This window comes from Schistocerca piceifrons, chromosome 2, assembly GCF_021461385.2.
Source record: "Schistocerca piceifrons isolate TAMUIC-IGC-003096 chromosome 2, iqSchPice1.1, whole genome shotgun sequence".
NCBI classification, from domain to species: Eukaryota; Metazoa; Arthropoda; class Insecta; order Orthoptera; family Acrididae; genus Schistocerca; species Schistocerca piceifrons.
The window spans coordinates 4,684,628-4,697,153 of NC_060139.1; the positions used below are offsets into that span (position 1 = coordinate 4,684,628).

The 12,526-nt window shown below is 38.1% G+C and overlaps 1 protein-coding gene across 1 annotated transcript in view; it reads left to right on the plus strand.

The window, feature by feature from the left end:
- The window catches only part of LOC124777963 (ATP-binding cassette sub-family C member 4-like), a 256,857-nt gene that overhangs the window by 114,782 nt on the left and 129,549 nt on the right, over nucleotides 1-12,526 (plus strand). Inside the window, exon 6 of the mRNA XM_047253522.1 lies at nucleotides 4,775-4,931. Coding sequence (XP_047109478.1) covers nucleotides 4,775-4,931 — 157 coding nt within the window. The remainder of the gene's footprint in view (nucleotides 1-4,774; nucleotides 4,932-12,526) is intronic.

Genomic DNA, 12,526 nt, shown 5'->3' on the forward strand with positions numbered 1-12,526 from the left:
GGCAGTTGTGACTGTTGCTTCATAGTATATTTATCCCCTCTGTTGTAAATAAGCCATGCAGTTCAAAAGGAACAATGATGAACATAATTACATACTGGAAGGAAAAATTTCATTCATTACTCCACATTAAAATTGTCTCTAGCACAAAAAGGAGTGCACTATTCTACAACTAAAATTTTTGATAGCTTAGCCTGTGATATAAAATGTCTGACAGACACTAAAGTAAAATTTGAAAACAATCTGAAAAAGTTTCTCTTTGCCAACTTCCTTCTATTGTGCAGAAGAGTATCTGTTGTTCTAATGTGTAAAGAGTGGTGAGTAAAAATTACTGACTCAGTTCTGTATATTTTTTCTGTACAAGTGATTCATAGAACATAAACTAACTGAGGAGGACAGTATGAGTCACATGTAGTGCTGTGAGTGGCTTAAGTGCTTTGAACATGGCAGAACGTTATTCTACATTCGTTTATGACCCTCCATCCAAGATAACATCCTGCATCCTCCCTACCAATAAATTTTTAATTTAGTCACAAATTTCATTTGATCCCTATATGGCTATACTTTTGTTTATATGCAGTGACTAGGCACAGATGTCATTTGATTCGCATATGACCACACTTTCGTTAATACACACTGATATGCTGCTGAGTCAGATGCTTTTTGGATGTCAAGGAATTCTACATCTACATTATTACCATTGATCCATGGCTTTCAGGCAGTTGTATTGAGAAAAGTGTGAGTTGTATTTTGCATAACTGATGTTTCCAGAATCCATGTTGGTTGGGATGAAGGAGGCCATTCTGTTGAAAGTGCATCAGTACATTTGAGCTCAGAATATGTTCTACAATTCTACAACACTTGGGTTACAATAATATTGGATGGTAGCTTTGGGGATGACTCCTGCTTCCCTTCTTTGAAATGGGTGTAACCTATGCTTCCTTTCAACTGCAGGGCTCATCTTGTTCTTTGAGCACCCTATGGTGTATTATAGTTACAAATAGTGGGTAACTCAACAGCAGATTCTGTGTGGAATCTGACAGGGGTTCCATGAGGCCATGGCAACTTGTGCAATTTCAGTGACATAAAGTCAGGAGCGTTTTTTAAAGCAGGTTTGTTTTCTTCAGGATTCCAGTGCACCATGTTATTTCCCACTCTTTGGCTACAAAGCCCTATTTTGCAACATAATCTTCTTTCAATGTGACGGCCTTACACCACCTTACAGAGAGGTCCTGTATGCTCGCATGGTACCAATCTACTGACTGATGTCGGAGTCAATGTCTTGCTGCAACAATAACCTCCATGTAATCCGTGTACTGCTTCTCACAGAGTATATACTTCATTGTGCCAAAGACAGATGAAGTCAGAAGGTGTGAGATCTGGGCTGTAGGGTGAATGAGGAAGAACAGCCCAATAAAGTTTTGTGAGCTCCTCTCTGAAGAGTAGACTTGGTTTAGGCATTACATTGTCATGGAGAAGGAGAAGATCATTTACATTTTTGTGTCAATGAACACACTGAATTCATTTCTTCAATTTCCTGAGGGTAGCACAATACACCTCAGAGCTGCTCATAGTTCCATGAAGAAAGACGTCAAACACAATAACCCCTTCAGAGTCCCAGGGGACAATCACCAGGATTTAATCAGTTGAGGGTGCAGCTGTGAACTTTTTATTCAGAGGAGAGGTTGTGTGGCATCACTCCATGGTTTGTCATTTTGTATGTGGTTCAAAGTGATGAACCGGTGTTTCATCGCCTGTGATGATGTTTGACAAAATGATGTTCATGATGTTCTCGTAACATGCAAGCAATTCTGCAGAGATAGTCCTCCATTGCTCTTTATGGTTCTCTGTTAGGCAGCAAGGACATCAGCTGGCTCACACCTTTGAGCACCCCAGCTAGTGAATGAGTGTGTCAGCACTAGCAACAGAGATGTCCAGTTGAGCTGTGATGTGTTTCATTGTGATCTATCTAGTGAGAGTGTCTGCATGTTCTGACACTGCAGGAATCACAGCTGTGTGCAACCAGCCAGCACGCAGGAGACTGGGCATGTTTGCACGACCTTGTTGTGATGATGGTAGATGCCTCGCCCAATGACTTACTGTGCTTTTGTTGACTGTCATGTCTCCATAGACATTCAGCAACCACCTATGAAAATCTGTGATGCTCTGGTTTTCTGCCAAAAGAAACTCAATTGCAGCTCTCTGCTTGGAATGCACATCCATTACAGATGCCATTCCGGAGGCTGTGTATGGCACCATCACCTATCGAAACTTCACAAAACTGTAGGGGCTGAAGCAGGAATATTCTGCAATGTCCCACAGCAATTTCTGCGTTTTCAATTGAAATCGGCTGAGAAAAAAATATGTTTAATTACTTACTGAACATGCCTCATAGTTGTGGTGCGAGAATCAAATTGTGGTTGTCCTCCTGGAACCATCTTTATAAAAGAGCATAAGGATGTGGACTTCAACATCCCTAAATTTTGGAATACCTTCTTCATATGAGATGCTACTGTTTCTTCACCCAGTTTAATGAACATATGAATCCTCCTCTTTGTTTTATTTTCCCTTTGTATTTTGATGATCACTGCTGCTGCAACTCTCCCATGGTTAGCAAAAATCTCAAAATCAAGTCCGTCTGTTGCCATTAGATCTTTTATGTTTCTGTCATGACTTCATGAGTGTGCATTCAAACTCTCTGTCACAAGCAATTTTCAGAGAAAATATTTAGTGTTGTTTCACAGGATGTCTTGTTACACTAGCCATATACAAAACTGTAGCTTTCCTAATCAGTTGTTCAATGATTAAAGTCTCCTCCAGTGATGACTGTGATTGGGAAACATCTGCACAAGGAAGTTTAAGTTTCTCCTAAATGTTTTGGTTATGTCTGAGGGCAAGTCTGATGGTTGTTGGAGGGATCTAATTACAAGTTTATGCCTGCCCTTGATACTGTCCTTGCTCGAACTATCTCGCATTCAGCTTCAATTCGTATCTCAGCTGGTTTGAGTTTCCATCTCTCATTAATGTATTCTTTAAACATATGTTTAGATTCACCTCAGACATCTCACTGCTGACAATATTAGGATTCAGCCAACTTTTTGTTACTAATATTATGTGCTGTTAGAAAGTGTTTCAGGCTTTTGGCACTTTGATCTGAATGCTTTTGCAGTTGATCACTAGAATTTTCGTAGTCTCATCTGTGGGGATCATTTCTTTGAATCTTACACTAATACCTTCTACTTCCCTAGTGCTATCTTTATTCTGTGGGTTGGATGGGGAGTTGCCTAATCTAAAAAAGTCTTTTGTGCATCCCACACAGCCACATACCTGATTAGCAGCTCTGATATGTGGTGCACTGCTTTTGTACTTGGGGAGACCCCGCAGTTCTCAAACTTATCGCACAAGTCTAGGAAGTTGCTGCCTATAATGTCACAATATCTTCACAGTCCCTGGTTCAAGCTTTCTGCTCAATTCAGATTCAGGGGCCATGATCATTTCCAGAGAAAATGCTGCAGATTGTGAGATTCCTTTAAATTCTCTGAACAAGACTGGTGTTCTCAACATTCTCTGTCAGCTGCCGGAATAATCCAAGTTTTACCTTGGAACCTGGATTATATGTATCATTCTTTCCAACATGTGCTACAATTTGCTGTTGGTCCAACCAGTTCCCTCAATGGATGCTGGAACAGACTGTTCGACAATTCATATAAATTTATTCTACATAGCTTATGATTTATAAATAACTAAGATACTTTGAGGAACTTATGGCTGTTTCAGGATAACACCAGAAGTACAAGGTGATTGTAAAGCCCTTGAAAAATTTCAAAAAACTGATACAGATAAATGGACAAGAACAATGTAACAAATTATACAATGTGAAAAAGGCAAATTGTCAGAGTTTTTTTTACAATGTTTATATATTTTTTTCTGTGTGTCTAGTCTTTATCATGTGCCATAAATCTAATCCGTAGTCCATTTCCGCCCCTGCCTGACCCAGAATATCAGGAGTGACAGTAAGAACAGTTGCTGTAATGCTGTGCTGCAAGTCTTTGAGCTTCTGCGGTACTGGTGGAGCATACACACTACCATTGATGTAAACACACAAAGAAGAAATGTGAGACGTCAAGTCTGGTGACTGTGGCAGTCAGGTCAACAACAGCAGTGTGGCCTATCCAGCAACGTGACAACATCTCATTCACATAACCTCATTCACAATTGTGAATTACTGAAAGAATAAATCCCTGCTAACAGTTTCAAGTTGTGACATGACACAACTGCAGCAAGTCAAAGTAGGTGATTCCGTTGACAGTTCTCTCAGCAAAGAATGAGGATCCTCGAATTTCTGTACCAATTCATTATGCTGTTGTGAACTGGATGTGTTGTATAAAACTTGCCAAGGAAGACTGCACACTTCCTGCTGACTGGCAATGTGCAAATTGTAGCAAGTAAAATGCATTCGCTGCCTGATTCACAGCCATTTTCAGCAGCTGCAGTTGGTGGTGCCCCTGTTGCCGTTTCCATACTAACTTGTTGGCATCGTGTTCAAAACAAACTTTCGGAGTTTGTTTTTCACAGACTGTATTGTTTGTTTCATTATGTTTAGCCATTTACAAATACTAATTTTTTAATGGACTTTGTAATTATGATGAATTTGTGTTGTCACCAACTTCTAGTCTAAATGCCCTACAACAGTACCAGGTATTACTAAATGTTCAGTTTTATAATGCTGCTAGTAACAGAAAGAAAGCCATCAAATAATTCATTTAAATCTTTACAGGTTATATGAGTCAGCTGACATCAAAATTTCGTCTTCAAATAGCTGTGCGGACAGATTACAGAGTTCGTATAATGACTGAAATAGTGTCTGGGATACAAGTAATTAAAATGTATGCTTGGGAGAAACCCTTTGAAAAAGTTGTTGAAATAGCTCGAAGGTAAATAAAATGAAATAATTATTTAGTATAACATTAAACCAATATTTATTGTAGTGTTTTTTCACACATAGTAATGTTACTATAAATGTACTGTACTTGAATTTCTGCTCTCATAACACAAACTTATTGTGGTATAGATGTGTGATTTAATAGGTACATTTTCTGTAGACAGAGTCATAACAATGAGAGTAAGAAGTCCTAAATGGAAAATACGTGGCAGTTGGAAATACAGGTTATCATTCCCCATTACTTAGAAGACATAGTTAATGCAGAAGCAATGATAAATGAATCAATAATATCTCGATAGGAAAACATAAGTAAGAGATGGGACAGAATCAATGGTTGAAGGGTTGCCAATGAGAGACAGTATAGGGGTCACCAAATAGGACGGGCAGAATAAATGAACAAATGTAGATGACAATCCAGTATATAAAAAGGTCCCTAGTGGACAGAAATACTCACACAACATCTTTTTCTTATGCCCACTTTGAAGAAGGATGTTGAATGAGTCAAGAAGAATCACAGTAGAATAAGACAGCTATTAGAAACTGCACCTCAATCTAAAGTAACATCAATGGTTTATGTTAGTGTGGGTACATCATAAATGAGGTGCTTAATGAATTATCAACAAACATTTTAATTAAACTTCTTTATAAATAGAAAATGCACTACCATGAAAATATCATGTATCAGGAGATTTAGGGAGTAGGGAAAACGTAGCAGAGAAAAAATTGTATAGGAGAACATGTAAAGTACCAAGATTTGAGCCAGAATAACAAAATGAAAATATTGATAACAGTTTTGGTTTTGTGTTGTTTGATATTGTTTCAGTCTTGTAATGTTCAGTACATGTTTTCTGATGAAGCACATGGTACATTTGAGATTATACAGCAACAACAATTTTGTTTACTGTTTATAATTAACATGAACATGAAATTCCCTGGCAGATTAAAACTGTGTGCAGGAATGAGACTTGAACTCGAACCTTTGCCTTTCATGGGCTAATCCTCTACTGAGTGAACCATCGAAGCACGACTCACGACTCATCATCACAGCTTAACTCCTGCCAGTACCTCGTCTCGAACTTCACAGAAGTTCTCCTGCAAAACTTGCAACACTAACATTCCTGGAAGAAGGGATATTGTGGAGACATGGCTTAACCACAGTCTGAGCAGTTGCCTCTGCAACATTCTTTCCTCCAGGAGTGCTAGTCTTGCAATTTTTGCTGGAGAACTTCTTTGAAGTTTGGAGGATAGGAAATGAGGTATTGGTGGAAGTAAAGCTGTGAGGACAAGTTGTCAGTCGTGCTTGGGTAGCTCAGTTGGTACAGCACTTGCCTGTGAAAGGCAAAGGTCCAGATTGCAAGTCTTGGTCCGGCACACAGTTTTAATCTGCCAAAAAGTGGCATATCAGTGCACACTGCACTGCAGAGTGAAAATTTCGTTCTGGGAGCATGAACTTTCTTGTTAGTCACAACATATAAACATTATATTCTTCTAAGCTAGTCATCATATTAATTTCACATTAAAATATAGAAGAATAAGTGAGGATGTAATTTTGAAGATAAATATGTGTCAAAAATACTGTAACTTCCCATTATTCAATTTGCTGTAGTCATAGAAAGTATCATGTAAAGTTACAGAATTATGAAATTTTACTCAAGTTGTTCAAGGCCACAATTTATTATTCATTAATTACATATTTACCTTTTGGTTAAGGAAATGTAGTTGGCTTTACAGAAAACACTTTTATGTACTGAAATACTCCATAGCATTGTTATGTAAACAAAGCATATTACAAAAATTTGGTCAAAAACAAAAAATTTAAAAAATAGATTGTCAACTGTCAGTTCAAAAGATTTTCATCATCCTCTTATCAGCAATCTCATTCTAGCAATCATTTTATTTTGTTAAAAATGCATTTGTGTAAAAATAATCAATTTTTAATAGACATTCTGGAACATTCCAGCATAAAATTGTAATTACTTAAAGTAGTTATTCCATAGTACAACAAATTGTGTGTTACTATAATATTATATTTAAGCTCAGTGTGGCTGACAAAGTTTTAAAAAAATGTGACAGATGTAATACAAGAGCAAGATAAATCACTGCTGATGATGTTTACCTGTGAAATCAAAGCACATTTGGTGTAAGTATGTTAGTTAAACACACAGAAGGTGACTACTGTAAAATTAAATTATATACTTTAAAAAAATTATAGGCAGTGACATTCCTCTCCAGCTATTGATATCATGGTAACCTTCATATGTAAAGTGTGTGACAAAAACGAAGTGAAGCACCCAGAAGGCTCCATGAAATGAAATGTCATGGGTTGAGAGGGTATTTGATGTTATTTCAGTGATTACAAAATCAAGTAAAATATTCAACTAACTTGGCAGTATGAGCCCACTTTTCAGTATGATGTTGCAACCCCTCTGCCCCGGATGCATGCATTATTCGATTGGCGTAAAATCCTTTTCCTTGATATCCCAGATATTGGCACTGGAACTGAGTTGACATCTGAGCTGGTGCCACACTTTCTACAGTGGACAGATGTGGCGATCTTGCTGGCTATGGGATTACCTCATCATTAGACAGACACTTCATAGAGACATGTGCCATGTGTGGATGAGCATTGTCCTGTTGAAAAATGGCACCTTGTTACTGTCACATGATAGGTAACTCACAAAGATGCAGGATGTCTTTGATGTATCATTGTGCCATTGGAGTTCCCTCAGTCATTACTAACAATGACTTGAAGTCAAACCCGATGGCTCCCCACACCGTGATGTCAGGAGTAACAAAGCTATGCCTCTACAAAACCTGGAAGAATGACACATCTCCCAAGATCGCCACCTTTCTCCTGTAGACGGTCATTTGTGGTAGTGCAGAACTGCAATTCGTTGCTGAACACAGTGCAGCGCCATTCATCAGCAGTCCACACTCCCTGGTCACAACCCAATTACAAACACAGCCGTTTGTGTTGTTGTGTTAATGGCAGCCTGTCAGGGGCTGGTAATTCTCTAGTCTGGCTATTCCTAGTATCTGACCAATGGTGCAAGATGATGCAGAATGTTGCAGAGATTTCATTACATATTTTTGGATGACAGGCACAGTCGTGGAGGGATTGCAATGTGCTCGGTGCACAATATGGCAATCCTCCCTTGTGGTGTTCAGATGTGGTTGACCAGAACATTGATGAAGGGTATGCCCGCTCTCAGATTTCCATTTAGCCCAACACTGAGCTCCTGTCATACCAGTGGGTGCTCACAGCGAGACTCCTTTCAGCCTCCGTCAGGTGCTGGTGAAGCTGTTGTACGTGAGTACATGGCAGCTGTGTGTCTTTCACAGTGAGCACTCAACACCTGGCGCTTTTCATACCACTTATATGCCTTATTAGGCCTGGTAAAAACACTAACGCATTCTGGCAGTGTTTCTACACGTCACAGGGAATTGCAACTCTAATCATTTACGTACTGACCAGTTGTGTGTACATGTACAAAGTTTCATTGACATCTGGCCATATCTTCTGGGTGCTTCACTTTTTTGGTCAGTTGGTGTAGTATATCTATTAAAGTAAGTTCCCATTCATATGAAACCATTTCTTATACTTATTATACTTCTTTGAATACTAAATGTGTCCTTTTTCCCAGCTGCTTTAAAAATTTAATTATTAGATGGTCCTTTCCCCAGATTTGATATATTTCAACATTTCTGCTTTACTTTAATTTCTTTTGATAGTTGGAGGTTAAAGTTTTTTTTATAATCACATACATGTTTGAAAATTTTAAGTTGTTTCTGGACACGACTAATTCTACATATTTTGGCATCCTAGGCAAGTAATGTATATGGCACTCTTCGACGAGTCTGGCTAAAACTGTTTAGACCTGGACAAGAGCAAATAGTTGTGATGATACTGGAGGTTTACAGTAACGGATAAATATGCTGAAATCAGTTGTCAGTTGAAATCAGTTTGTTGCTACATAACCACCAGAGGGAGAGGACAGAAACTGAAACCTTTATAGGCCCCATTTGGAAAAATAGTGGTTCAGTTGAGCGCTGTTGCTTTAAGCCCTTATAAAAGCACTGAATATTCACATGTCTTGCCTAATGTACAATCTGTGAATAGTTTACAAAAGTACATAAATAAATGAACAGATTATTAAATAAAGGAGATAAGAAAGGTATCAGGATAATGATGTAGCTCAACCCCAGTATCAATTCATTCACGTCAAATACAAGTCACTTTGAATGGTAGTCTTCCACAGGCATATATTATAATACGGTGAAGCAATAAGATATGAAATAATTGACCTAGCAGAGCAATCGGAACGTTTGCAGGCAATGTAGAATGTGAGCCGAAGACATTGTGTGGTGCACCAAACCAATCAAACTGAATAAAATTCCTGAAGTTCAGTGAGTTCATTCACCGTGCCAAATTTAAGTCACTGATATCTGTACTACCACTCACTGTTCAAACATTTTCTAAGTCCCAAACTGTTACACCGAATAAAATACTAAGTTCTGATTAGATGCACATGGAAATATTCCTATCACTGAACTGTTAATTTATCATATGGTGACAACAGCAAATATTAACAAATACACATAGCTTACAATATTATACATTTAAGGATTTAGGTGCAATGCTAATATGAATAAATTCTGAAAATCAGTAATTTGATAATACTAAAGCAGAACAAATCAGCTATAAAATTAAAACACATACATTTAATCAGCAGTTAACATGTAGTGAATGGATCCAACTGATAGCAGAGGGAGTGGCATTAATAAAGTCATTGGATGCTTCCGGGTACTTTATCAGAGGGCAGCTTCTGACAATATGCTGAATGGTTTGTTCTTGAGTCCCACAAACACAGGCTGGAGAGCTTTGGGACCCCCACTTGTGCATCAGAGCATTGTACTTGGTGTGACAAATTCTTATGTTGTTCAATCTTGTCCACTCACTTGTCTTCAGATGAAATCCTGGTGCACTGGCAGATGGATCTTGAACACCTTTATTTTTTATTGTTGCAGCGTTCCATCTCTTGCACCCTTTAATGACAAACTTCTATCAATTGTGGCACTGAGGTATTTAGGGTGGAAATGGTGTCTAATCCTCTGTTTATTGAGCTATTGGTGTGCAATTCTCTCGTTTGACTATCACGTAAATACTCACTGACCATTCAAACCTAACCAACAACCTTACCCAACCAGACATGAACATCAAAAGACACTAAACCATGCTCTGCCTACCTATCTACATCTGCCATGTGATGGACAACTACAGTCAACTGGTCATCATGAAGTTTGACCCCCCTGTGTCTTTGAGTACAAGTTTTACAATTTTACACATTTCAAACATATGTAATATCCATATTTAGACAATTTGCAGACAGATAGTACTTCATTACTCATCAAACATTGTAGAATAATCAGCTGTCATTTATATTTTATACATTCCAAAACAGAACGACATGTGCCAGTCAAACTCATAACTTTATTCAGCTTGCCATGTCCATACAATGCTCAAACATCTGTCTTACAAATGTTGACCCTTAAAGATTCTTGTTAAACAAACATCAGCAAGTAGAAATAATAGGATAAATTGTTTCTGCTGATGTTAATCTGTTTTGTATCTGTGAAGAACTCATTATTCAGGCACTCCATTAACACCTGTTAAATAAATCATTTATAACAAGCTGCATGTCATTAATTATCATAAACATGGTCATTTTATAGCTGACTTGAAGATCAGTCCAGCGGTGTGACATAGACATATGTAGCATTTCTGTAGCTCTTGTTATTCTTGTTATAAACAATTTTATGTGTAAATGTTAATAGCCTTGGTAACAATTTTATTGAATTTGTCTCCTTATGGCAATTTCAACACTGTCATTAGATTTTCTGCAGCATGTCTGGATGTGGTTTTTCTCTTTTTATGGAATCAGGGTTGCCAAAGGTTCTGGAAATCACACAATATCAGGGAATTTCAAACACTTCAGGGAAATCAGGAAAATATTAAGGAAATTTGAAAAAACACTGGAAAAATCTTGTTTTTGTCTCATTAGATGAAATGGTTTGTTTACTGAGGTATCATGCATCATCGCTAGCTGAGTACGTGTGCTTCTTTGCTACCCCCTCATTACTACTTCTCCTCTTTCTATCACTTCCCTGAGCTTGCAGTCAGTGCTGCCACTACTTCTTGCCACTAACCTAGCAGCTGCCGATGAGAGGCATGGAGGCATGAGGAGTGGTTTGTTCCAGAGACCGTAGTCACAGCGCCTGGAGGCGGTGGTCATGTGAGCATGAGTTCTGTTTGAGTGATTGTGTAAATGTGTGTGTGTGCTCTCATTTTCTGATAAAAACTATAGCTGAAAATTTAGTTGTGAGAGGATGATTGTCTTTTCTACTTTCCTGCCACAGCTCACCAATCATCTTTCCGGTGAGTTGATACCTATCTTCATTATTATTGATTCTCAGAGTATTTGAATAAGTTATCTGTGGCATGAATTGATCACTGTAGTCTCATTTCATCAACATGTTGTCTGAGGCTCATGAATAGCTGGCCACACCAGTGGGCCATGATGAGCCAAAACCACAGGCTGTTTCTGTGGGTATCTGTAATGAATTGGGCCTGCTGATCCTAAGCCATTCAGTTCTCACGAATGTACAGGCCCTGCCTGTTGGATCTAGTCTCACTAACCTGCTCCCAGACCAGGTCTGTTTGTGTGTGATGTAATGCAGTGGATTTTCACGGTGTGTCCATGGACTCAGGACTGATGTGCTCTTCAGCAGGCCAGAGGCCATGGGCGATGGATTTAAGGAATTGCGACTATCTCACCGCAAGTATGTTGTACAGTGTGATGTTTTATACACATTTTATTTGTTCTAGTACATTTTGGCACTTCAGAAGTAGTTTATATATGAGGAAGTATGGACGATAAGAAGAAGACAGTTGTGTCAGTTACTGGCAGTTTGTACGCTATGTACTCATATATTTCTCGAAAGAAAAATCGCAAAATACCTGTAAAATAATAGATATAACAATGTGGGTAGTAACTGACAATAACAAACATAGTAGAACCATCATTTTATTGGTCCTAAAGTGTTGATTTAGAAAATTCTTCCCTGCTTTACACACTTTTTTCAAGAGGCCTACTTTTTTTCTGAGGTTATTTCTGAAATCAGTGAAGGTATTTTAAATCTGTCTTGCGACCCAAGGAAATGTGTATTTTTGTCACCATATGTGTTTTGTTCTATTGAAATAAAATATCAGTGGTGTTAATGTAACACATATACCATTTGAAAAACAGTTCATTAGGAAAGATGTTGATGTTAGTACCTAAGATTTTTGCTCACATCAGGAAATGCCATCTGCTTGCAAGTGTGTCTTTTTTTTAAATATTTCCTCATTTGCACTACTGTTCTTGTACCATACCTCCGAAGAAAGATTGTCACCTTAGCCTACATCTTAAGTTACCCTTGAAATCTTAAATTTTGTTCGAGAAAAATGCTAAAACTTGTCTGGAAATCAGGGAATTTCATGTGGGGAAAGTTGTGGCAACTCTGTGAATATTTGATGCTCTTAGTTCC